We start from the raw sequence: 24,386 nt of genomic DNA, 5'->3' as shown, positions 1-24,386 counted from the left end.
AGTTCGTAAAATAAGTGATTTAATTGATGTAAATTTACTTTTCGAAGGGGACTAGTAAAACCTTCCTAAAATGGTATGCGTTTTGTTTCATTTTTTTTATCTATTGACGATCCGCGTTGTTACAAAAATTATGTTTTCTGGATTGAGTTTTGTTAACTTGTTAACTTGACTAGCAGTACTAACAGTAGACATGTTGTTTATAATTATGCTTATAATTGTTATTCGTAAAAATGTATTGTGTCTTTTTGGTTATTGTGCAATATATAATCACAAGGCATTGTTAAATTTGAAGTCTTGAGCATTTTAACAAAAAAGAATGTAATGTGGTCAAAAGACTTCTCCGAAAATAATTCAAATGCTATAATTGCCAGAATATGATACAATCTCTTTTTTATAAAAATGCTCAACTCCTTATCAAACCAAAATACTTTGGAAATGAAATTTGTTTATGTCACGAAAGCTTACCATGACCTTTCGGATATTGGGTGTCAAATAATTAATACGTTTTGCTTTTAATTGTAAACAAGGTTTTCATTACCACCATTTATTCCATTTCTAGTCCCGCCCGGTGCTAGTAGCCGCCATAGACTTTGGTACAACATACTCTAGTTGGGCGTTTTCCTTCCAACACGAGTATGACAGTGATCCTACCAAGGTTTCTGCAAAACAATGGAAGGGTGAGGAATCAACGAAAGGTACGGCGTGTGTCATTGGTTTATATGATAATTAACTTAATATACTAAAGAAAACGATGCATCTACAATCAATAATTATGCAGAATTGAACCTATATATCACTTTCATACTAACTTGAACTAAGTATGAAAAACTAAACTACGTGCCGTCATTAAACAGTTTATAACAATGCCGCTACTTCTTTTTATATAACAGTTTTAAAAAACAACAACACATATTACATGTTTGTGTTGATATTGTTTTCAATGAATATTTAGTGATACTATATATATAAAACAATGAACACGTTATGTTTTATAAAGTTGTATATATAAATGTTCTGGCATTTTACTAACTGAAAGTGCAGAGCTATGCAGGATTGAAAATGTAGAACACTATCTTCCTCTTTAATATCTTCCATTTTACGAGTTTTGTCACAGACGTATATAAATTTATATAGGTCCTACATGCGCCTTAATTAAACCCGATGGAAAAACGCTGCATGCTTTTGGGTTTGACGCAGAGACGAAGTACTCTGACCTGCTTGAAGAGGACAATGACGAGGGATATTTTTTCTTCAAACGCTTCAAGATGAGGCTTTTAGGGCAGGCAAGGCAAATTTTTTACTGTCTAAATGTATAGCTTTTATGATAAAACATTGAACATGCGTGGTTATCTTCCGATTTGAGTGCAACGTTTATGACACATACGCACACTGCTTATGAATGACACTTATCTAAAATTATGAGTTCATTGTACATATATTTCAGTATCTAATCAGTAAGATATCAATGCAAATTGACATGCTTAGATTGAAGAATAACTAAAATAAATATTGTATGATTGTAATAACGACGAGTTTGTGTCAATTTTTAGACAATCCACAGAGACACCGAAATAGAAGATATCCAGGGAAAATCACTGCTAGCAAAAACAGTGTTTGCTCTTTCTATAAAGTAAGTATAGTGTCCTTAAAAAGAATAAGTTTACACAATACTTGAAGCAACAGATAATATAGGGTTTCTTGTTAAATTATATTTATATCACAATTATCATAAAAAATAAAAGTCTCCCTTTATTTATAAGTAGTTTAAAATAATGTTTATTTTGTTTTAGTGGAATGGTATAATTTATAAGCTGAACTACCAATGCAAAAAGATTGAAGTGTATAACTAATACAATAGAAAGTAAATGGACTATAGTAGCAGATTCTGTTCATAGGCTAAGGCATCAAAGACACTAAATAGGGGACCCACAAAATGCTATGATTTTGACTGAATTTGTGTTTTACAGGTATCTGAAAGACGATCTCCTGGCAGTGACAAACGACCGCGTTTTGGGCATGATAAAAGACAGTGAGATACATTGGGTTTTGACTGTTCCTGCAATTTGGGACGACGGGGCCAAACAGTTTATGAGGGAAGCGGCCATAGAGGTGAACCTATGAAAAACGTTTCTCACCGTTCGGTCTATATTTAGTGACTAATATAATGAAATAGTGTTTGGAGTTGGGGCGTAGATAGTAAACAGTCTCAATGAAACCGATACTGACTTCCATAAGCAATAGTGAAAGTACAACAGGCCGTATTAAATAATCCATCGTTTACCTAAGCCATATCAGCATAGTAGCATATGTTGAATTCCACCTTTTACACACCTTTTACACACTGATGTTTATCAAAATTTGTTTCCATATAAACTTTGTGTTTAGATTCAAGAAAATGCACTTAATCATAAATGCGATTTATTTATGAAGTATATCCTAAATGAAAATTCGGGAAATGTCATGTAAATTCTAAGTGAAGTTTAATGTCGTTGGTTTAGACATAGAAACACTCTAAGGTGACACGTCTCGCTCGGTTTATAAACATGCGCGTTTGCACACCGAACACGACGTGATACAGGACGTCAGGAAAGCGATATCTCATAATATCCAAGGGCCCGATATCGCGTGTATTCAGAGGATCTCTCCTCCAGTATAAAATGAAGTTTTTGATTCTCACATGACAGCAGGTATAAGCAATGATATACGATAATTGGCGAGACCCGTCTTACCCACCCGTCAAGTCTGATAAAATATAAAAGTGTATTGAGGATGAGTTTTCGGTCTTTAAAAATAAATTGCCATGCCTGTTTCATGTACCTGTACAAATATACAAAGCGTTTAATTATTTTTAAAGCTATCAAATGTAAACATAGAAATCGGAAAGGAAATATATGTATTGATAATAATTTCAGGCTGGAATTTTGGCTGATAAACTAACAATTGCACTTGAACCTGAGGCCGCCTCTTTATTTTGTCGCCATTTGTCCGTGGAAAAGAGTGGAAACCAGACGTCCTTGGCAAAGTTCACGGCAGGGAAGAGATACCTCGTTTTAGACGCTGGAGGTATTTATCACTTATAAAGTTTGGGTACAATATCTACTAATCTGACTAATGTTATCTTATACAAACCTCTTCAAGACTTGTTCAGTCCGAATTGGTACTACATACATACACCATACCGCAGTTCTTAGCATACACACACAGATAGTTTTACCGCTATCTATTTGCGTGATCATTACATCGTCATTTGATAAGCACTTGCTGCATTAAATTGTATTCACTATCTGCGATGCAGTTGTAAAATGTATCATAGTATGGTCCTTTGGTATTTTCTAACATTTATTATAGGGATCCATGATAAGTCTGTGTTATGTGCGCTACATTTCGTCAGTGAACAGATTCTACCAAACCAAATTCTGTTTTTCATACTTTATATAATAATCTGATGTGTATTTAAAATTTACTACGTTAACTTAGGTTATGACCTGTTATAGGTGGCACAATTGACGTCACCGCTCACGAGGTGGTAGGTCAAGGACGAGTTAAGGAGCTATACAAAGCAAGCGGAGGCGCATGGGGAGGCACGAAGGTGGATGATGCATTTCTGGATTTCCTTACACTTATTACAGGTATTGAATTAGTACTAAGCTTATTGGTTTGGAAATTGTAATACACATCAAAAATCCAAATATTACTCAGATATAAAATTATGTTTCCAGGAAATAGATTTCCGTGAATAAAAAGAGTACATTGAAACATAATACCAATGTATTGTGTGTGCCCTTAAAATAAGCAGTTGAGACCATAGTCCTCTTAGTTTTCAATGTATTATTAAATAAATCGTTTTTCATACAGCGGTACAATAGGGCACATACAATATTAATTTTGCGAAATGTGGTTGACGTGTTTTAGGAACAGACGTCATTGATTCATTCAAGAAATCAAACTTGTACGATTACAACGATATGATGAAAAGATTTGAGGTGAAGAAAAGAAGTATCACACATGAGAGTGAATCGAAAGTAGTCATTAGACTTCCGCTGTCTTTATTAACAACGGCGAAGCAAAAAACAGGCAAAGACGTTGTCGAAACAGCGGCTTTGTCGAAATTCGGAAATGAGGTACATGTAATTTGGTTAATTGACAATGTAATGAATTATTGAAGACATTGTAAATATAACAGTTTTGCCTATCTTCATAGCTTACCCGCTGCATAAAAAACAATATATTGATATTACTCTATAATTTTACCAACAAGGCCCTTTATTTTGTTCATGTTTATGCCCCCCTTCGAAGAAGAGGGGTATATTGCTTTGCACAGACATGTCGGTCGGTCGGTCGGTCGGTCCATCGGTAGACCAAAGCTTGTCCGAGTGATAACTCAACAATTCCTGACGTATGGTCATCAAACTTGACATGAAGGTTGGGCCTGACCAGTAGATGACCCCTATTGATTTTAGGGCTCATCGGCTCAAAGGTCAAGGTCACAGTGACCTTTAATGGTAAAATAATTTTAAAGCTTGTCCGAGTGATAACTCAACAATGCCTAGACCTATGGTCATCAAATTTGATATGGAAGTTGGGCCTGAACAGTAGATGTCCGCTATTGTTTTGGGGCGTCATCAGGCCAAAGGTCAAGGTCACAGTGACCTTGAATGGTAAAATGTTGTCAGATAACTTGACAATGCCTGCCCCTATGGCCCTCATTCTTGACTAGGAGGTTGGGTCTGACCAGTACATGACTCCTTTTGTTTTTGGGGGTCACAGTGACCTTGAATGGTAAAAGGTTGTCTATGTGATAACGCGACAATGCCTGCACCTATGGCCCTCAAACTTGACCTTCAGGTTGGGCCTGACCCGTAGATGACCCTTATTGTATCTGGGGGTCATTAGGCCAAAGGTCAAGGTCACAGTGACCTTGAATGTTAAAAGGTTGTCCGATACCTTGACAATGCCTGCCCCTATGGCCCTCATTCTTGACTTGGAGGTTGGGTCTGACCAGTTGATGACTCCTTTTTTTTGGGGGGTCACAGTGACCTTGAATGGTAAAAGGTTGTCCATGTGATAACGCGACAATGCCTGCACCCATGGCCCTCAAACTTGACCTAAATGTTGGGCCTGACCAATAGATGACCCTTATTGTTTCTGGGGGTCATTAGGCCAAAGGTCAAGGTCACAGTGACCTTGAATGGTAAAAGGTTGTCCGTGTGATACCCGACAATGCCTGCACCTATGGCCCTCAAACTTAACTTTGAGGTTAGGCCTGACCAGTAGATGACCAATATTGTTTTTAGGGGTCATCGGGCCAAAGGTCAAGGTCACAGTGACCTTGAATGGTAAAAGGTTGTCAGAGTGATAACTCGACAATGCCTGCACCCATGGCCATCAAACTTGATTTGGATGTTGGGCCGGACAAGTAGATGGCCCCTATTGATTTTAGGGGTCATTGGGCCAAAGGTCAAGGTAACAGTGACTTTGAACGAGAAAAGGTTGCCCGAGTGATAACTCAACAATGCCTGCGGCCATGGCCATCAAACATGACTTGGAGGTTGGGCCTGACAAGTAGATGACCCCTATTGATTTAAGGGGTCAAAGGTCAAGGTCACAGTGACCTTGAAAGCAAAATCGACAATTCCTGGACCTATGGTCACAAACTTGACATGAAGGTTGGGCCTGACCAGTTTATGACCCCTCTTGACTTTGGAGGTCATCAGGCCAAGGTCAAGGTCACAGTAAGCTTTAACGCAAAAAAGTTAACAAATCTTCTCCCAGTGATATCTCAACAATGCCTGAATCTATGATTATCAAACTAGACATGTAAGCTGGGCCTGACCAGGAGATGACCCTTATTGATTTTAAGAGTCATTGGGTCAAAGGTCAGGTTCACAGTGACCTTGAATGCGAAAATGTTTCAAGTGATAATTGGTCAATGCCTGCACCCTTGGCCCTCAAACTTGACTTGGAATTGTGTCTGACCTGTAGATGACCCCTTATGATTTTAGGGGTCATCGGGTCAAAGGTCAAGGTAACAGTGACCTTGAACGAAAAAAGCTTCTCTGTGTGATAACTTGTCAATGCCTGCACCCATGGCCCTCAAACTTAACATTTAGATTTTTGGTGACCAGCGGATGACTCCTATGGATTTTGAGGTCATAGAGTCAAAGGTCATGGTCATAACACACTCTATCCTCAAACTTTGAATGGTCATACTCTTAAACCTGCCTCAACAGCATCCAATGTCAGCGACAAATCAGCTGTCATTTCGGTCCATGCATATTTCATTCAATTGTCTCACAGTCCATATATTCCTGACAACATGGCGCTCAGCGGGGCATAATGTTTGACAAATATCTCTTGTTCATATTAGCTTTTATCCTCTTGACATCACTTTCTTTTAATCAGGTCAGTGTTGTTGGAGATAAACTAAAGATGACCGCATCGATTGCTAGGACATTTTTCCAAAAATCAGTTTCTACCACGGCTGATCACGTTGCAGATTTACTCAAAAAAGATGCAAATAAAGGTATACAAGCTATTGTAATGGTCGGTGGATTTTCAGAATCTCCCCTGTTACAGCACACGATTCAGAGTCGATTTTCTTCGTTGAAAGTCATCATTCCGGATGAGGCAGGACTTTCCATTCTGAAAGGGGCTGTTATCTTTGGCCATAGCCCAAATGCGATCACGGAAAGAATTAGTAAATATACATATGGGGTAAAAACACGATGCCTTTTTGATGAAAGCAAACATCCTATGTCGAACAAAGTTATTAGGAAAGACGGTGTTGTCCAATGTAAGAGTGTATTCAATAAACATGTCGAAGCGGGACAATCATTAAGAATCGGTGACACTCAAGACGAACAAAAATACCGTCCTACAAGTAGTGACCAAACAAGTATTGACTTTTATATTTTTGCAACAAAGAAGACAAATCCTGTGCTGGTAACCGAAAGCGGCTGCTTTCAAATTGGAAAACTTTGTGTCCCGATATCAGGCACAGGGTGTGATCGTGACGTTTACGTTCAAATGAAATTTGGAGGTACCGAAATTGAGGTGACGGGCAAAGACAAGGCTACTGGAAATGCAGTTGAAGTCAAAGTAGACTTTCTGTAATAGATGTGACAAGTGCCTCGCTTGTAGCAAGCATTTTAACATAAAGTATATTTGCCATAAGTCAACAATTTAAAACACATGTTTAGTTTTGTTGTTCGTGTGCATGGTTAAGATGGACATTTTTTATATATTTATATATATTTCACTTACTGATATTTTACTACGCAAGGATTTTGATAGATTACATCATATAAGATAATTGTTATTGAAGGTGACCATATTCAAGAAGTGTTTTGTATTTATCTATATTGTATAAGAAAAAATGTAGTATCGTATAAACATATTTATTTTAACATTTTTTCCATAATAACAATTCCAGCTTGTCTATTTTATTAGGATTTTAAAGGGATATGGAAGAGTGTTTTTTTATAAGCACCCTTCTGCCCCCATGGAAACTAGCATGGGCACCCTTCTCCCTTCTTAGAATTGAATGCTTTAAAGACCCTGTCACACTGTCACGACTTGCATCCACGAGTTACCACGAGTGCTGGTGTATTATAACTCGCCAAAAATGCCACGAGATGATCGCGGATTCCGATGCTGGATACATCAGTTCGACCCCTGCTCGAGTTCTCTTCCATGTGAATACGAGAATAGTACGAGATTCGTGTGTTAAACCCGAGTTTAAGCAACATCGGTTCGATCTGTGTTCGACACTCTTTCGACAACCACAGAGATTTCTACGAAATATGCCGATATGTGCAGGATATCATGACGAGTTATTAAGAGTGAGCAACGAGAATGTACGAGAAAGGACGACACATGGCGAATAGGGTATTCATACAGATGGTGCTGCACATCAGGACTAAATTCCAGTTGATCAGCGGAGGTGACGCTTCGTAGAAATTCAAAGGTGTTGTTGGTGCAGGGGGTGGAGAATCAACATCTTGTTCCACAGCCACCTTTTGTCTTTACGGAGCCTTTCCTTTTCTCTTTGAAGGCATGACTAGTCTAACAATGGTTTACCTATTGTAAACACAGTGATGTTTACCTCTTGGAATCTTCAGAAGAAATGATGCAGTGATTTTTCTTGATATGATCACATTGAACTCGCCGGAAGTCGCAACAGTCTCGATGACATGTCGAAGGGTACGTACAAACACACAACAACTCGAACGAATCTCAAGCAGAGATCGTAATAATGTCCCCCTGAGTCGCTGCTAAAATCGTACATTGTCGAGTGACTTTTAGACGCGGCGAGAAGCGACGACAAGTGAAGACATGTCTACCACAAGTGTTCGAGTTTGTTCGATACCCCTACCACATGTCTTCGATATTTGTACGAGACGAAAACTCGTACGATAATTTTCAACCGTTTAAAGTTCTCGCCACTGCTTGCCGAGTAATTTCTTTATGAGGAGACATGTCTTCGTCATGCAACGACAAGGATTCGAGTCCAACACGACACCTGAAGAGTTGAGGCGAGTTGAAACTCGCAACAACTCGTAGCCGAAAGTCGCCACAGTGTGACAGGTTCTTAGATATTCAAGTATTTCCTATGTTTTGTTATAAAGCATATTTTATGATATATGAATAATACGTACATACCAAGTGAACATGTCTGGATTAACAATCTAAACGTACTTGAATGACATTTTGTCACATTTATAATAGTTTAGGATTTCATAGCCTGATATGTCATGTGCGCTTTTTTCTTAGCACCCTGTCCATTTTCTGCAACACCCTGTCCTTTTTTAAAACCTGGCTTAAACCCAAGTTTTATGTAACGATTTGTAAAAGCTCGTAATAGAGGCCTAGCATATAACAGAACAATACATGTTACTTCAGTACATGTACGTATTTGACATACAGTTTGTTCGAGCTCTTCGTATTATATACAATTTTTCCTTGTACAATTATCGTATGTAATTCTTTTGCCTTTTATTGTATATTATTTTACATGTATTAGGTCTTGTAATCAGTTAACTAGTATATGTGCTTGAATAAGTACTTGCGTGCATGCGTGCGTGCGTACGTGCGACAGTGTTTTTTCTGCTTTCGATCCACATGATTTTTTATCATTAATTAAGGATTTTGGTTTTGATGTTTAACTGAAGGTTATCGTTCATAATGTTCACATGTACTATCTTAGTCCATGAAATCCATGAGTTATACACTCATCTGAGTTCTCTGTATTGTTGCTGTTATAAAATTCCTTTATTGATTTGGCCTTGTTATAAGAATGTTTCGTTATTTCAAAAAGGCATTAATTCATGCACAATTTAGATCTTATGGGAAGTTACTTTAGTGCGACAATTGCTACTCTGCCAGATGACAGTCGAAAGAGTCTAAGTTTGTGATGTTTTGGATTTTTTATGTTTGAAATCCAAGCGTTACTGACACCCTCTTGTTCATCCAGAAATAATTATAAAAGCATTATTAAGGAAGGGAACTCTTTCTCATTGCCGTAGGTTAAGTCGTCCACCCTTCATTATTCGGGGCCTTTGTCACAGTTTTATTCCGGTTCGGACGTTTGTATTCACTCTCCCTCTCACCCAGTTCTTCTTATTATTCTTTTTGTATGGCATGTTCTTTATCATAACTTTGCTATCATGGTTAATTCTAATTTCTTTTCATTGTTATTTTATTTTAAGATATTAAATATTGCATTATGTTCTCACTTTATTATGCTTTCTGATATCGTGTATCATAAGATGGAGGATTTATGGCGTCCTATGGCTTCCTATGGCGTTAGCTTTATATCTATGTTAATATCATTTCCAATCTAGCAGTTTATTATTTCGGCCAAATAAAATATATATTTCACATCTGTCTTTGTTTTTCCAGAGCACATTGTTTGTTTAAATCATCATCATCATCATCATCATCATCATCATCATCATCATCATCATCACCATCGTCCATCATCATCGTCATCATCAACATCATCATCATCATCATGTTAAAGTTCAATCTTCACTGATGTTGACGACAATGTGACTTATTCAGCAGAAATCATACAGGCCAACGGCCAAAGGGTCCAAATTTGAGAATTAATAATTTAAAAAAATAATTGTCCTATGATGTGTGTTCATGAAAAAACCCATTAGCTGACGCAACGGTACATAAAAATACACCAAGAAACATATAATAATTGATACAGTAATTAATTCAGGGAACATAGGAAGCTCCGACGTTGGATTATTGGAAATGGTTTAGCGATCACGGAAAGGAGTATGGATGCTGAGAGGCAAGAAATACCGTCGACCTTTGGTACTTCATCTTGAAGAAAATATCGCATGATCGGAATATGGTCAATAGGAAATTATCATGATGCGCGCCGGGCGACTGTGGTGACTTTCTTGTAAAATCGGAATATATTTTGAGTGTAAATTAAACTTTAGCATAATTTTATTCAAAAAAAGAAAGGGGGAATTACACCATAAAATTAACTTAATTATGTGGCAACTAATAATCTTTGTCAATTTCGCTTATTCGTGGAATATTTTCTGATGTGAAGGAAATTTAATAGTTTTATCAAATTATATTGATCGAAAGTATATTGACGGAAGAAAAAGGAAAGCATACACAATAGTTATATGCTAATTGATATCAGGATTTAGAAGTGAAACGAATTCTACGACTTATATTTAACTGAGTAGGTTTATAAAAATTGCCAGTGCTTTTAAGAGCTATTTATAATTGTCAAACGGTATGTATTTTACTTTAAATTAGGAATTTCACCACAGTTAGGTATATATTTTTCAGGAGCTCAAGATTAATGAATTTGAAACCACAACCAAACAAACAACAGCCTTGCATTTAGTGTGAGAATTGTTGTTGAAATATAATAATATCTTGATAAATATGTATTTATTATAAAAGTGTACATACTGTTACAATATTTGAGCGTTTTGTTCTTGGAGTTAAACGGGGAACATTATTATTGAACGGTGATCTGTATGTATGGAATAAGCTACAAGTGCGGGGGGGATCTTTCAGACGCCATTTCGTCTTTTCTGCTGCATTTTAAATGGACAGATTCCGTCGGCACATAAGATTGATAAGAATCTGATGAATTGGTGAGATAGGCCCCGGAAATTTCCTGGAAGTAAATGTTTATGGTCAACGGAACTTTCCTGCATTCCGCGCTAAATGGTGCTCATAGCTACTTTTACGAGTGTATATTATCTTGGCTAACGCATTATTTGTGAATTTAAAAGCAAGTGATGTTACACAAAAAAATAATGATTTATTATTAACGAATTTCATGATTATAATTTATTGACTTGTGATCGATGCGAAAAACTGATATTAAAAAAAAATATTGTTTTAAATTATATCTCTAGCAAGTGTTTACTTTTCATTTTATAGGTTCTCAATATATTGTTTAATGGTGATTACGCTAAAGTTATAATTTTATAATATTCCCAGGGAAAAATCAAGCACATTTCTTGGGGGGGAAATGGCATCGATGGTGATTGATATTTCTTTTCAAATTGATCGAATTGTGAGACATTTGTGAACATTCAATCACAATATAATTTCATAATTCATTTTTATTTCGAGTTGAACTAAACTCCAGTAGGAATTAAAGATTTTTTTTGTGCCAGGAGCTGACTTAATTCCGCAATAAAGCTTGGAGTAAATGCATTAAAGTGTAACAGTTGAGATGTGTTTGCCAGATATATTCTGCTTCTATTTCTACTTCTAGCCTGTACACTTACTGAAGTGAAATTCGTAAATAGATGAAAATGACGCAATTCGGATTTAAAATGATAATGCTGAAAGCGGCGGTGTCCTTACTTTTATCAGGTAAGTTTTATATATTTCAAAACATGTTGTTGTTTTACATACTTCCATGTGTTATTTTTTCAGAATTGTATTCCCCATCTAATAAAAATGACGAATATGCATTAGTGCTCTTTTGTGTGTTTATTTTTGTAACATGCTGATGTATTCTGGAAACCTTGTATGTGTTTTAGGAATGTTGAATCGCATTCACTTTCTGCTAGAAATGGTGAATATGTATTATCTGCTATTTTATATGGTTTCAACATGTTATTGTTTTCATGCTAACATTTTTGTTTTAGGAATATTGAAAATATGTCATTGTAAATCGTATTGTGTGTCTTTTGAAAATGGTTATATGTATTAACTGCTCTTATATTTGTTTTAAACATTGTTTTCAGGGTGCCATGTTAACTAGGAATCTTGAAATTCAATTACATATATGTAAATGGTAAACACCATCAGTTGAAAATGGTGACTATATACAGTTTAGCATATTGCGTTATTTTCTATGCGTACACATACATGTACCATGTATTGCAGTTCAATAAGTGAGTTTGTTATGTATTCACGTGTATAATAAGTGGTCTAGTGGTTAAGGCGTCCGCCTATTGTGCGGATGCTCATGGGTTCGATCCACTGCTGCGTCTTACCGAAAGACTTTCAAAGTTTGAACAAGTAGCTACCTTGCCTGGCGCTTGGCATTTAAAGGGTAGAGCTTTGAAAAGTAGTGTACTCAGTACTGGTTTAACCAGGAAAGTTGTACCCCGTTTATCGGTGCTTTATGCTGAGCACGCAAAATAATCAAGGGATCTCTTCGAAATAGCTAGGGTTTCGCACCCGGACTTTTTTATATTCCACGAACTGCATCTTCCGGGTGCTGTCCTTTCAGCCAAAACAAAGGGCCCCGTTGGAGATTAGTGTTTGCACTTTCACAGGTTGTCCCTGAACGCAAGGTGTTAAGAAATACATACATATATTTAATAGTTTATTTACGTATAATCAATGTACATGAAATATACAGTTCATATCACTAATAATAAACATATCCACGAGTACATTGCCACTCAGATTAGAGCTATAGGAGACTTAATACAAAATTTAAAAAACTAAAATGTTTTTTTATGTCACAAATGTTAACATAATAAAACGAATACATAAAACTTATCAATAAACCTTAAGAACAATTATTAAAACTGTTTTTGTTACCTTAAAGTCTATAAAAGTTGCAAATGCGAATTGTTTTATATTTTCTGATTAATCCAAAGCAGTACTTAAATTACATACATAAGTTTGTGTATATATATGTATTCACGTGGACAATAGCTGATTGTAGGTATAGTATGCAGGATGCCACATTCTGTAAGTACTTTTTATTGCCAATTTACCTTTTTGTTTCCTATGTTTAAAGTAATGATATACTTGTTTAACCTTTAAAATTTAAGCAAGGACGGATTTTTTATATCATTTTTGAATACGTGCCATCCTTTTTCTTACTCCAACTTTGTCATGTTCGTAGCAGATCTCAATGGCTTGTAATAGCTTGACTTAGTATTAGCAAAGACCACTCCTCGTTGTTTATTAAGCCCTCTTATGTAATATGAAACACTCTTCCAAGCCTTTAGCAGGCGTGCATTTGACAGCAAAAATTATTAACGTCATTTGTAAAATCTGAAATCTTGAAACGTTCCTCGAAGCAAGAATGCCGATGCGAAAATTATTTTAAACAATGTGTATATGTAATAGTATCAGCGCGTGTTATGCAATTTTGGGTGCTAATTATTACTTAACGTGACAAAATGTTTACAGTCATGAAATTGTCGTATTTCCAGCTAGTCCCCGTGCACAAAGGCGAGAGTAGGTTGTGTGGAATTCTTTTCAAGCCATGAATTCCAACAAATAATATCACCGTGTACTTCTAATTGTTTCTTATGATCTTAGGCTAAGACAATAAATCTTAAGTTGATTAGGCACTTTTTTGAGAATGAAAATGGGGAGGGAGCGCAGAAATTTATTTATTTTACTTCCCTTTTTTATTTTTCTCCGAAAGTAATCGGTTACCAATCAATTTACATTTTCCTAGAAGTCTTTTCTGTAGCAAAATATAAATAAAAATTAAAGATAAAATTGTTTTTATCTTTAAAATCAAATGACTATAACATAAAAATGCATTAAATATTTAATTGTTTTCCATCAACTTATATTGTGCCCCTTTAACCAGTACTGTGTCCCTTCAACATATATTATGCCCCTTTAACCTGTAGTGTGTCCCTTAAACTTGAAGTGTTTCCCTTAACCTGTAGTGTGTCCCTTTTAACCAATATTGTGCCCCTGCCCTTTCAACCTGAAGTTTGACCCTTTAACCTGTATTGTGCTTCTTCAACCTGAAGTTTGACCCTTTAACCTGTATTGTGCCCCTTCAACCTGAAGTGCGTCCCTTTAACCTGTATTGTGCCCCTTCAACCTGAAGTGCGTCCCTTTAACCTGTATTGTGCCCCTTCAACCTGAAGTGCCTCCCTTTAACCTGTATTGTGCCCCTTCAACCTGAAGTGCGTCCCTTTAACCTGTATTGTGCCCCTTCAACCTGAAGTGCCTCCCTTTAACCTGTATTGTGCCCCTTCAACCTGAAGTGTGTCCCTTTAACCTGTATTGTGCCCCTTCAACCTGAAGTGCGTCCCTTTAACCAGTATTGTGCCCCTTTAATCTGAAGAGTGTCCCTTAAACCTGTATTGTGCCCCTTTAACCAGTGGCGTGCCCCTTTAACCTGAAGTGTGTCCCTTTAACAAGTACTGTGTCCCTTAAACCTGAAGTGTGCCCCTTTAACCAGTATAATGAACCTTTAACCTGAAGTGTGCCCCTTTAACCTGCATTTTGCCCCTTCAACCTGAAGTGTGCCCCTTTAACCTGAAGTGTTTCTTTTTAACCTGTATTCTGCCCCTTAACCTGAAGTGTGCCCCTTTAACCTGAACTGTGCCCCATTAACCAGTATTCAAACATTAATGTATAAAATATCTTCAAACATTTACGTGTTAAGAGCGCAAAGCCTTGAGGTAAGGTCTTAAGCTGTAAATCATCGTCGGCAACCACGGTACTTTCTACCGTTACACTTCATACATTATAGTGTAGTGTAGTGTTTATAGGAGGTATCCGACGATGGCTGTAACGGTACAGTTCATGGCCCGCCAATGTTTTTGTTCACAATAAATGTCAAGTAAGTTGCATATGGTACGGATTAGTTTTAAAACATTTGGGAGTCGTTCCAGTAAAGGATTTTAGTCGAAATCTGTATAAACATCACAAAAGGCAAGACATCAGGGTGTTGTTTTTTTCAATTGACACATATAAGTATACGTACCAAAATAATGAAACTATTGCACTATGATAATTTCAATTTACGTCTAAAATCGATAATAGGTCCCAGGTTTTGTTTCCATCGAAACTGCATAATAATTTCTTCGACGCTTCTAAGGCGCACCAACATTGTTTATGCTTTTATTTTTTTTAATTTTATTGCATTATCATGTTTACTCATTTGATTTTAATGATAAAAACATATCATTTGTGTGCAGATATTAATGTATAAGTCTTCGTGTTTTATTGATTAATAGCTACGTGGCCACACATTCCCCAGTTAAAAAGAGCCAAAATATTGCTAATACTTTTTATCCGTATACAAATTACATGCTTTTGTTGTTATCGTATTTATTTCATCTTCCTATTTTCACGCCTTTAGTGTTCTGAAATTATCGATCAGTATTCCTGTAAATCAAAAACGGCAGTTGCCCTTTCGCAAGTAATTTTAAAAACTAACGCGTGAAAAAGTAGTTTCGTTACATAAAACACATGTTTAAATTGACACTCTTCTTTAAAATCAATACCTACACATGTATAACAAACATCAATTTTGACGGATAAACCTTAAACTACTTACTAAATGATACATTTATGGAAAATACTTATTACTGATAACATGATTGAAACCGTGCATTTAATAGCAGAAAGTGCAAAAATATTGGTGAATGCTTATAGATTTACTGTGGTCTACTATAGTCTCATAAGGTAGAAATACCGTGTTTTATGCTCATTTATTTCAAATTAAACTCGTTATCCTTCATAAAAAAACATTGTTTTCGACATTTATTCATCCTTTTATGGAATATTAAACAATTTATTTTAAATGTGGTATATCTTATTTGGGAGTAAGAGTGCATCTTTAACTCTTTACGTATTTGTAATTGCAAAGCAAATAGCGATCAAGTCTACCTTACTGCCTCTAACGTATGGCTATTTATGTTGCACTTTTAAAAACAAATTACGACTTTGCGTGACGATTTTTGTTACCATCCTAAATTCGTCAATTTTCAAACTATTCCCCTTGCGAAAAGGTCACCATTAGGTGAAGGATTTTTTTACTAATGTCCATAGCATGAGTCTGTTCAACTCTGTATATATTAACTCTTTGGAATGCGTTTTAATATGGATACCTTAGTTACAAAAGAGTAATGTCTGTATTTTGTGGTTATTTTCTTGCTATTAATTTTAAGTTTGGTTGGTGGTGTGTAAGCTTATTTATACTCGCATTCGGGCAAGGCAATGTACCTTGCCCGAATGCGAGTATACGATTGTTAGCCATTTAAGGATTTTGGAGCATAGTGCACAGACAGAATGTAACCCTGGTTAGAGCTACCCTGGTTCTTCAACGTGCACCAGTGTAAAACTCTGCAATACGGTACCCTTAACAAACTTACAATAAGGCTTTGGTAACTGGACTTTTGTTTAAACAAAAATGTATTTTTTTGTACACACATGTCATTTGGAAAGCATGGGGTCTATATTTTTTTTTAAGATATTTTGTTTCAAGCAAGTTACATTGATATATGTAGTTGATATAAAATCGAAACAAATATATTTTTATAAACTTCTTTTTAAGACGAAAACCCAAGGTTTTTCCTGTAAATTCATAAAACCACTTTTCGTCTTGCATTGAAAGGGATTTTCAAATTTAATGTTAAGCTTATGCAATAACTACATTAAATAAACCCCAAGCGTTTCATCTCTTGGAATATTCTTAGCCGCTGATTATATGAGTCTTGACTCAGACTCAGAAGAGCATTTTTATTAGATTACAAAAAAATCAATCTTTATTCCAGTCGCTTTACAAAGAAAATGTTAACGATATCACAATTCTGAATTCCTTTTACAATTATAAAAATGGAAATAATTTTAAAATTACAAATACAATTCAGCAGATTGCATCATAAATACTTCACTAGAAGAAGAAAAAGTCGAGTCAACAAGTTTTGCGGTTGAATCTTTTTCTTAGGAATCTGATCTCAGACATGAAACTCATTTTAAAGGGACAGTTTTTTTTCTGTAACGAATCTCAGGACAATTATTTAATAGAATGTGTTATGCTTTGATATCATAATTGTAAAAAAGTAAAAAATGTAAAAAAAAAATTGTGTCGGAGACCGGATTCGAACCCGTGTCGCCGAAATTGCAGTCTAGCGTCGTATACACTGAGCTACGACGGCTTTCTTTAAACGGCTGACATAATTAAGCTATAGATCTAACTCGGTAATATCATGTGATAACACCGACTAGCCAATCACGCATTGTACACATTAATACCAAGTTTATCACAGTTTTCGACAATTTTCTTTTTTTTCGTGCAAATTGATCATCTGGTGCACCGTTGCTTTAATCATGGACAAGAAGAAGTAATAATTGATGGTATTTATATTATTGCATTTTTAATGTTTAATGACAGTAAAGGTTGGTTTCAAAGAAGATTTCTTGGAGAATTTTGTAAGAAAGTGTAAGGAAAATTGCCGCTACAACGCCTTCTCACATAATGAGATGTTTAATCCTGTCTCCCTTTATCCAAGTTCTTTAATCTACTAGAAGATTTATAGAAGGTATATAATCCGAGTTGAAGCTTTTTGGCTTTTATGTCATAGAAGATGTTTTCCCTCCCACTGAGTAATTAGAGCAAGTTACACACCAACACACTATTATTGGCGAGCTTTCCAGTACAAAGAGCCAGCAGTGTTTTACCTCGCAGAAATAAGGTCTGATATAAGATCCTTTACTTATAGTCAGTGTTTGTCCAAGGTCTCCTATTTGTTCAATAGACCAATTATAAAATCTTAATTTCTTAATGTTGAGCGCGAAATACATCTTTATTAACCATTGAGCACACGCGAGCTTCTAAATCACCAACTTAATATGACTAATAAATGACTGAGCTGGAAGTTTGCGGTTGTTTGCGTCAGAAGCGTTCTAAATGATTAAACGTAAATCTTACCTTTGATTGGCTGAGGGATAAGCGTAATACACCCAAGGTGTCCGGTAAGCGCATTCGCTTCTTACCTAGGCGACCCGGGTTCGATTTCTGGCCTGGGCGTATGTGAGTTTGGTTTGTGGTCACCAAGTTGGACAGGTGGGTTTCAGGGCACCCCGGTTTACCACACAACACAATTAATCGTGCCAACGAGAGTGATAAATAAGATGTTGTAATAACTTATTTCACAATCGCTGTTAAATACATTAAGTTTAAACTAATACACCCAACGGTAAAACACATGAGTATATACTTTTGAATAGTTAGGTAATAGTAAAATATTATTAGTTTTTTCTACAACAAACTAACAATCTTACATATAATATTTTGCAAACTATCCACTAACTAGGCCAGCCGCTGTATATAATTACCGCTTCACCCGATTAAATCAATTACGGCTGACTGCTGATTTACTGAAAAAAGTGTATTGGCACATTTGAAGAGTACTGCCTTTTCATTTGACAAAATATGATGTTGACCAATAGGAATGGACAAGAAACTACATAGTTCATATATTAATCGCCCGCTTGGGCAAAAATAACCGCTATGTAATAGAAAGTGTTTGTGTTTTAGTTTTCAAAACTATTAAGTGGGCAGGCCAGATGCAGGCTTTATTGAGGAGGTTTACTCTTTATGGATACTTCTATTTTTTTAAAAGAGCGACATATTATAAATAATTATCCAATCTTCTATTTTGTTGTAAACAAACGCAGTTTTTTTGGCAACGGTCTTTTCATGTTAAGAAGTGGTCTTTTGGTAGAGGATTTTTCATGTTGAGCCATGTTTTTTTGGTAAAGGGTTTTTCATTTTTGAGCCATGTTGTTTTGGTAACGATGCTTTAATGTTGTTCCATGTATTTTGGTAACGATGTTTTTATGTTGAGCCATGTTTTTGGTAACGTTGTTTTCATGTTGAGCGAGTCTTTTTGGTAATGGAATTTTTATGTTGGGCCAGTTTTCTTGGTTAAGTGTTTTCATGTTGAGCAGTGGTCTCTGGTTGCGTAGTTTTCATGTAGTGCCACGTTTTTGGAAGTGTTTTTATGTTGAATCATGGCCTTTTGTAACGGTGTTTTCATGTTGATTCGTGGTGTTTGGTAACGGAGATTTCATGTTAATTCGTTGTGTTTATTAACAGTGTTTTCATGTTGAGTCGTTGTTTTTTTTACATTTTTTCATAATGAGTCTTTGTTTGTTTTGGTAACGGCATTTTCATTTGAGTCGTTGTTTTTTGTAACGGTGTTTTCATATTGAGTCGTTGTTTTTTGTTACGGTTTTTTATGTTGAACAGTGGTCTCTGGTAGCGGTGTTTTAATGTTGAGTCGTGGTTTTTAATAGCGGTATAGCCATGTTGAGCCGTTGGATTCGGAAACAGTTTTATATAGTAACACTATTTATTTTTTACCTACGACATTTTACCGCGTGACTAACGTTGCAATGTCACTGTAGTTTCCAGTGCATAACAAAACCATCAAAAGCATTGTAAGTCCTTCTCTATACACTTGACCATGTTACATGCACAAATCAACAGAAACAACGCAATAGCCAAGGGCATTACATACATTCAAGATTTAACACATACAGTCATTATTAGAGCCTCGCTTTCAAATGTCCAGAATCACATTTATTTGGCTATTCCAGACTGGTTAATGGCTTTGGTCATTCAGTGATGAAAACGGATTGTCTTTGAGATCCGTTTGGAGAAAGACGAGAGTTGTCGTGTCTTATGTTCTTAATGAGAACGGATTACTGCTGTCGAATTTGAACAATGTGTTTGCAAGCTATGCACTTTTATTTGAAATGAAACTTTTGGAAAAACTCGACCATTTTCAATTAAAAACAACCTCGGATGTATTAGACGGTACACAATGTCAGAAATATCAAATTTAACTACGCTGCAAGTAAATCTCGTAGTAATTTCAATCAAGCAATTGAACGTAAGGACTTAACTGTCGGGAATCTTAATTATTTATGCAATAATACACTTAAATGCCAATAAATGTAAAGTAAGTAATACAAAATACACATTAAACACTACAATAAATTATTGCTACAATTCAAATTTTACGAACTACTTCTAGCAATGAACCGAATACATCCGGGTATGTTTTCGATGGAAAATGGTCAAGGTTTTCCGAATGTCAACTATAATTGTACCAGAATAGGACTCTGCACGGACTCTTGTTAGTGTCTTTGTGGTCTCTGTGACGTAATACCGTAATACGTTAATTTAAGTTATATTTAAGATGTGGGGACGAATGTGACGTAATACCGTAATACGTTAATTAAAGTTATATTTAAGATATAATTAAGATTTAATTAAATGGATATGTGTCTACATACTGTATGTTTAGTAATGTAGGGCATATTTGATTGTCATTTGAATATGGAGGTGGTTGACAGCCGACCTGGTACAAATGTACAAAATGGTCATGTTAATTACAAAAACGTGTATTCCTGGGGTTGTAAAGCTGTCATATTTAGACAACAAATTAGTATAAGAGAGATGATTTTGGATGTAAAAACAGAGGGGTTAGGCAAGGCAACGAAAGCGGCCTTGGGTCCTTAATGGACGACCGTCAGGATGCGGGATTACCTTAAATGTCATGCTATATTTAGAACTTATTATTATACTTAGAAAGAACGTGGAACAATAAAGAACTAACATTCGAACGGTTGTTGTTTAATAGCTTAAAGACTTCCAACAAGTTAAGTGAAAAGTAGCATTACGTGACATCTCGTCCCTAAGAATGACCAAGAAGGAAACACGGGATGTCTTTGTTAGATGTTCGGCATCTTTCTTTAAATCAATTAAAACAGTAAACCTAGCAGTGTTCTCCTGGAATTCCATAAACAAAGCGAGAATATAACGAGATTTGACGAGAAAACCTAAAGACCGACTATATAAATTTAACGAATAAAACAACGATTCGGAATGTACGGAATTCTATAATGGACACCGCGGTCTTGTTCCTCGCCTCTTGAAAATGCTAGAGAAAACAACTCAAGTTTTTTTTTGTTACATCCTCGCATCTTTTATTTCTTTCAAATTATACAGTAATGTTATACATTGCAACAGAATGTAACACGTTTGGGAATTTAAAGGGGCCAGGGGCGAGAAGTATTCGCTAGGTGATACACATACAAATAAATCATAAGTGTACAATTCTATTCCTAAATATGTACATGAGGTAGGGTACGTCTTTTTAAATATTGTATTTACTTTATTTATGTGCCTTTTAAAAAACACTTGTTCGCAGGAAAGGGAAAAAGTAAATCGGTCCAGTTATTTATTGATATTAGCCGACCAACATATATCTTACTCTGACCAACATATCATAATCTGATTGAGAAAAGAAGTCCACATGGTCCCTTGAACAATATTCACTCCCCTGTGTTTGTCTTGAAACCCTTATGTACGTAGTATTTATTGTCGTGTGGACAAACAGACAGACAAACAGACAAACAGACAGATAGACGGACAGACAGACAGAAAGACAGACAGACAGACAGACAGACAGGCAGGCAGACAGGGACAGGGGTTTTGATTGTATTATTAACACTAAGCACTTATAAATACTGATTAGTAGAATGTCTTGTACAAGCAACATGCAACCTCCCAGATGTTAACCAAAACGAATTATTTTAATACAGTAATACAGTAAGACTGTCACCCTGCTGTCAACCAATGAACAAACCGTATTCTAATTGGGCTGGGAACCACGATTTTGCTTTACAGCGTTCAAAGAGACTTTCCACAACGACACAATAGTTCACATGAAAAAATTCAAAATTTCAATAAGGCACACATCTTTTTTGAAATTGAGCACCGATTACATAACACTGGTAATGACATCCAGCAACTGCTGGCAGAATTTAAATTTAAAGAGTTAAACAAAGTCATCCCGAAAGACCTGGCCCCAATATCACGAAAAAACTTAAGTCAAATCTCAATCTCAGTCTCAACTCATTTAACCACATAGCATCAAAAGTTATTAAAAATCGTATATATTTTTACAACTTTTATAAGCAAATTTTCTTATAGAAGATTCCAAAGAAAGACTATTCTACAGCATATTATGTAATTGAGTATTATTATTATACAATTTGGCACACATCTTATGTCGTGAGCAATATAAAAGTATTCCGAAGGCCAAGGAAAACACTATGAAAACGGGTCGCTCTGTTCCTTCCCATATTCTTCTTTGAAAGAATGATCATAGCCAATATATAGAATTGAAAAATGAATACAAAAAATATGAATTACTTTTTTGCAATAATTACATTATGCCGAAACGTTTACAATTATTAACTTTACGTGTTAGTGCGGTGTTATTATTATTGATGGATAGAATCAAACACAGCATATTACCCGAGAATTCACTCCTAGATTTCAATCAATTTCCAGTCGAAACATAATTACATCAAAAGAGCACACCTCATAAAATGTAACAAACAATCGCAATTTTAAAGTTGTTGCGATTCTAGTAATAGAATGTAAGTTTGTATTATATAGAATTCTAGCGTAAAACTAAAGGCTTACATGCAAACATGAAAGCAAAACTAATTGAAGGACCATGAAAACTATTCTGCATGCGAGAAAAAAAAATCTCATACAACAATGTAAGGTGCTGAACAGTTATTTCGTAGTTGTTCCAACGGATTTATTGTCTTTCAGGTATTTAAAGTCATGTATTTACCATTGTTGTCAATATGAGCGTTCGTCATATGTAAAGCTATTTCTGGACTTTATTTTTAATTTGTGTGGAAGGTTAGACATCCTTAAAGTCCAATATACTTGTTTGCAGCATTATTCTAGGTATTCTAGGTATATTCTACCTTATACTACTGACACTAGTTGAAGACGTAAGCCTTGGTGGAAAAATAGACTGACTTATATATAGTTCGTGAAACTATTTTTAATTCATAAGTCAGAATCGATATACGTACAATAAATAAACATAATTTTGTAAGAATCTTCGATTGTCATTGGCCCTCACAAAAATGCAAGCACCAAATAGTTTTGCGTATTGAATCTCTACTGAGCGCAGAGAAAACTAGCACTTCAATTCAAAATGGTATGGGCTTATCACATATCCCCAAACCTATCTCCCCACCTATTTATCGGGCTACTTCCGTATGCCTCCTAGGGAGAAAGATCTTAATCATTTATCTATCGGGAGATTTTGTATAAAGGTGATAGAGATATTAGTATGAAACCCTTTTCCCCCACATCGAAATAACCGTGTTTTCATTATTTTAATCCAATTAATGATTTATACGTTTCAGCTCATTTATTTCACATTGAGTCGATTGTTCAGAACTTAGTTACAATTAACAATAGGATTAACGACATCACTGATAACTTTTAAATAGGGAATGTTTAATGATATATAAAGATTTATTTAAAATAATTTCAAATAAAAGTATAAGAGTCTAACCCTGTTGACTCGCACTTGCTTGGCTCAATTTCCTCGTTGGTTTGACCTGAATGTAAACGACCGATTCCTTTCTACTGAATATAAGCATTTCCGATTGGCTCGAATTTCCCGAGGCAAGAAGTATTTCGCCACACCCTAGGAGTTTGAGTCAACGTGGTTCGATTGTACAGGGTAAACATTTGTCTCAAATACTGTTAGGAATACTACATATGAGCCGCGTCGCGCGATGTTGGGCCTTCGGACATATTTTTGCTATTACAATGTTTTAAGGTATTTGAATGCCATGTAATTTCAAAAAGATATTCTAAAAATTTCATGTTGATATCACTTAAATTGCGTAAGTTGCGTGTTTACAAGTGAGATCATGTATTGCGCATTTTGAATACTAAATTTGACGTCATTCAAATGACGACGTAATAAAAGTGCATTATTCAAATGACGTGCAAAATTATTGTATCAATATTACAACTAGCTTATAATTTAAATTATTTTCTTATCACAGAATCTTTAAGGAACATAAATAAAAATAAAAATAATGAATCATTTTTGTATTTTTAATACATTTGGCCGTTTTAAACACAGACTATCAATCCAGTCAAAATATGTCGGGACGAAATCCATGGTTGCTATGGAAACATGAGTAAACCAATGGTCATAAATTATCGAGAAAATGATGCACCAATGACAAACCTTAAAAAGAAAGAAGTCAGGAAGAAATTGATTTACATAGGAAAAATCATTATTTTTGGCATTTTTTTTATG

General features: G+C 35.6%; 2 protein-coding genes across 2 annotated transcripts in view; both read left to right on the top strand.

Moving 5' to 3' along the window:
• The window catches only part of LOC128221247 (heat shock 70 kDa protein 12B-like), a 32,193-nt gene extending 25,080 nt beyond the window's left edge, over window positions 1-7,113 (top strand). The window contains exons 10-18 of the mRNA XM_052929825.1: window positions 148-159; window positions 579-695; window positions 1,135-1,283; window positions 1,551-1,630; window positions 1,968-2,109; window positions 2,913-3,063; window positions 3,495-3,629; window positions 3,913-4,121; window positions 6,403-7,113. Coding sequence (XP_052785785.1) covers window positions 148-159; window positions 579-695; window positions 1,135-1,283; window positions 1,551-1,630; window positions 1,968-2,109; window positions 2,913-3,063; window positions 3,495-3,629; window positions 3,913-4,121; window positions 6,403-7,113 — 1,706 coding nt within the window. The remainder of the gene's footprint in view (window positions 1-147; window positions 160-578; window positions 696-1,134; window positions 1,284-1,550; window positions 1,631-1,967; window positions 2,110-2,912; window positions 3,064-3,494; window positions 3,630-3,912; window positions 4,122-6,402) is intronic.
• Window positions 7,114-11,814: 4,701 nt separating this feature from the next.
• Window positions 11,815-24,386, top strand: part of LOC128221191 (neuronal acetylcholine receptor subunit alpha-10-like) — an 84,665-nt gene continuing 72,093 nt past the window's right edge. Inside the window, exon 1 of the mRNA XM_052929709.1 lies at window positions 11,815-11,868. Coding sequence (XP_052785669.1) covers window positions 11,829-11,868 — 40 coding nt within the window. The 5' untranslated portion in view covers window positions 11,815-11,828. The remainder of the gene's footprint in view (window positions 11,869-24,386) is intronic.

This window comes from Mya arenaria, chromosome 1, assembly GCF_026914265.1.
Source record: "Mya arenaria isolate MELC-2E11 chromosome 1, ASM2691426v1".
Classification (NCBI taxonomy): domain Eukaryota; kingdom Metazoa; phylum Mollusca; class Bivalvia; order Myida; family Myidae; genus Mya; species Mya arenaria.
The sequence above is the reverse complement of the archived record's forward strand: the minus strand, read 5'-3'. Positions and strand labels throughout refer to the sequence as shown.